Source organism: Setaria italica, chromosome IV (assembly GCF_000263155.2).
Source record: "Setaria italica strain Yugu1 chromosome IV, Setaria_italica_v2.0, whole genome shotgun sequence".
Lineage (NCBI taxonomy): Eukaryota > Viridiplantae > Streptophyta > Magnoliopsida > Poales > Poaceae > Setaria > Setaria italica.
The window spans coordinates 12,588,180-12,589,386 of NC_028453.1; the positions used below are offsets into that span (position 1 = coordinate 12,588,180).

General features: G+C 51.4%; 1 protein-coding gene across 1 annotated transcript; it reads left to right on the forward strand.

Annotated features, from left to right (window-relative positions):
* Positions 1-438: 438 nt before the first annotated feature.
* LOC101780143 lies at positions 439-849 on the forward strand. Its single transcript, XM_004966844.1, has one exon. It carries the CDS (start codon positions 439-441, stop codon positions 847-849), a length of 411 nt encoding a protein of 136 aa, XP_004966901.1.
* The last annotated feature ends 358 nt before the right edge of the window (positions 850-1,207 follow it).

The window sequence follows — 1,207 nt, forward strand, 5'->3', positions numbered from 1 at the left end:
AATCGGTGAACTCCTGCACAACAGGGATGTCCACGGCCGAGTTGTCAAATGGTTTGTGGATCTTGGTGAATTCGACATCGACTTCTACCAACATCATACGATCAAGTCCCAGATCTTGGCCGACTTCGTCACTGAATGGACGGCGATCCAAGAGCCGCCTTCCCTGGAGAGGCCGAAGCACTGGATGATGTACTTCGACAGTGCCCTCAACCTTGAAGGAACTGGCGCAGGGGTCCTCTTTATATCCCCGAAAGGCGAGTAGCTTAAGTACAACCTACAGATTCACTACAAGGCTACCAACAACAGCGCCGAGTACAAGGCCGCACACATGAGCACCGCATCGCTGCCTCGCTCGGCATTAAGTGCATCCTCGCATTTTGTGACTCCAAGGTTGTCTTCGAGCAGGTCAACCAATCTTGGGAGTGTACCAAGGAAACCATGGACGCCTACTGCGCCAAGGTCCGCAAACTTGAGCCTCACTTCGACGGTCTCGAGTTTCATCATGTCTCCAGGGAACACAGCATCGCCGCTGACATCCTATCCAAGCTCAAGTTGAAATGCGTCGAAGACTTGGTCGACGTGTTCGTCCAGGACTTGAGAAAACCCTCTATCAAGATATTGGACCCAAACCAAGCTGGTGGCAACACCCAGGATCAGGCTGACCCAGCACCCACCCATGTCCTGATGATCGAGGCGGAGGAAGACTGGCGCACACCTTTCATCACATTCATCACCGACAACATGTCCCCAGAGGACAAAGCCGAGCACGAAAAGCTCACACGATGCAGCACCAACTACATTGTGATCGGTAAGGAGTTGTACAGGAAGGCCCATCCACCGGCATTCTGATGAAGTGCATCCTCCACAACGAAGGCCTTGAACTCCTCCACGAAATCCACTTGGGTTCGTGCGGGAACCATGCTGCCTCGGGCAATATGATCGGGAAAGCATTTCGCTCTGGCTTCTACTGACCAACTGCTATCACCGACGCAAAAAGAGTTCATCCATAGGTGTAAAGGGTGCTAATTTTTCTTCAAGTAGTAGCACCTCCCAGCGCAGGCCCTGCGCACCATCCCACCATCCTGGCCCTTCGCATGTTGGGGGTCGGATAAGATCGGCCCTTTCAAGATTGCTCTGGGCAGATACACCCATATTGTAACACCCAAAAATTTGAATAATTTAAATTCATTAAAATTTGCTCAAATTA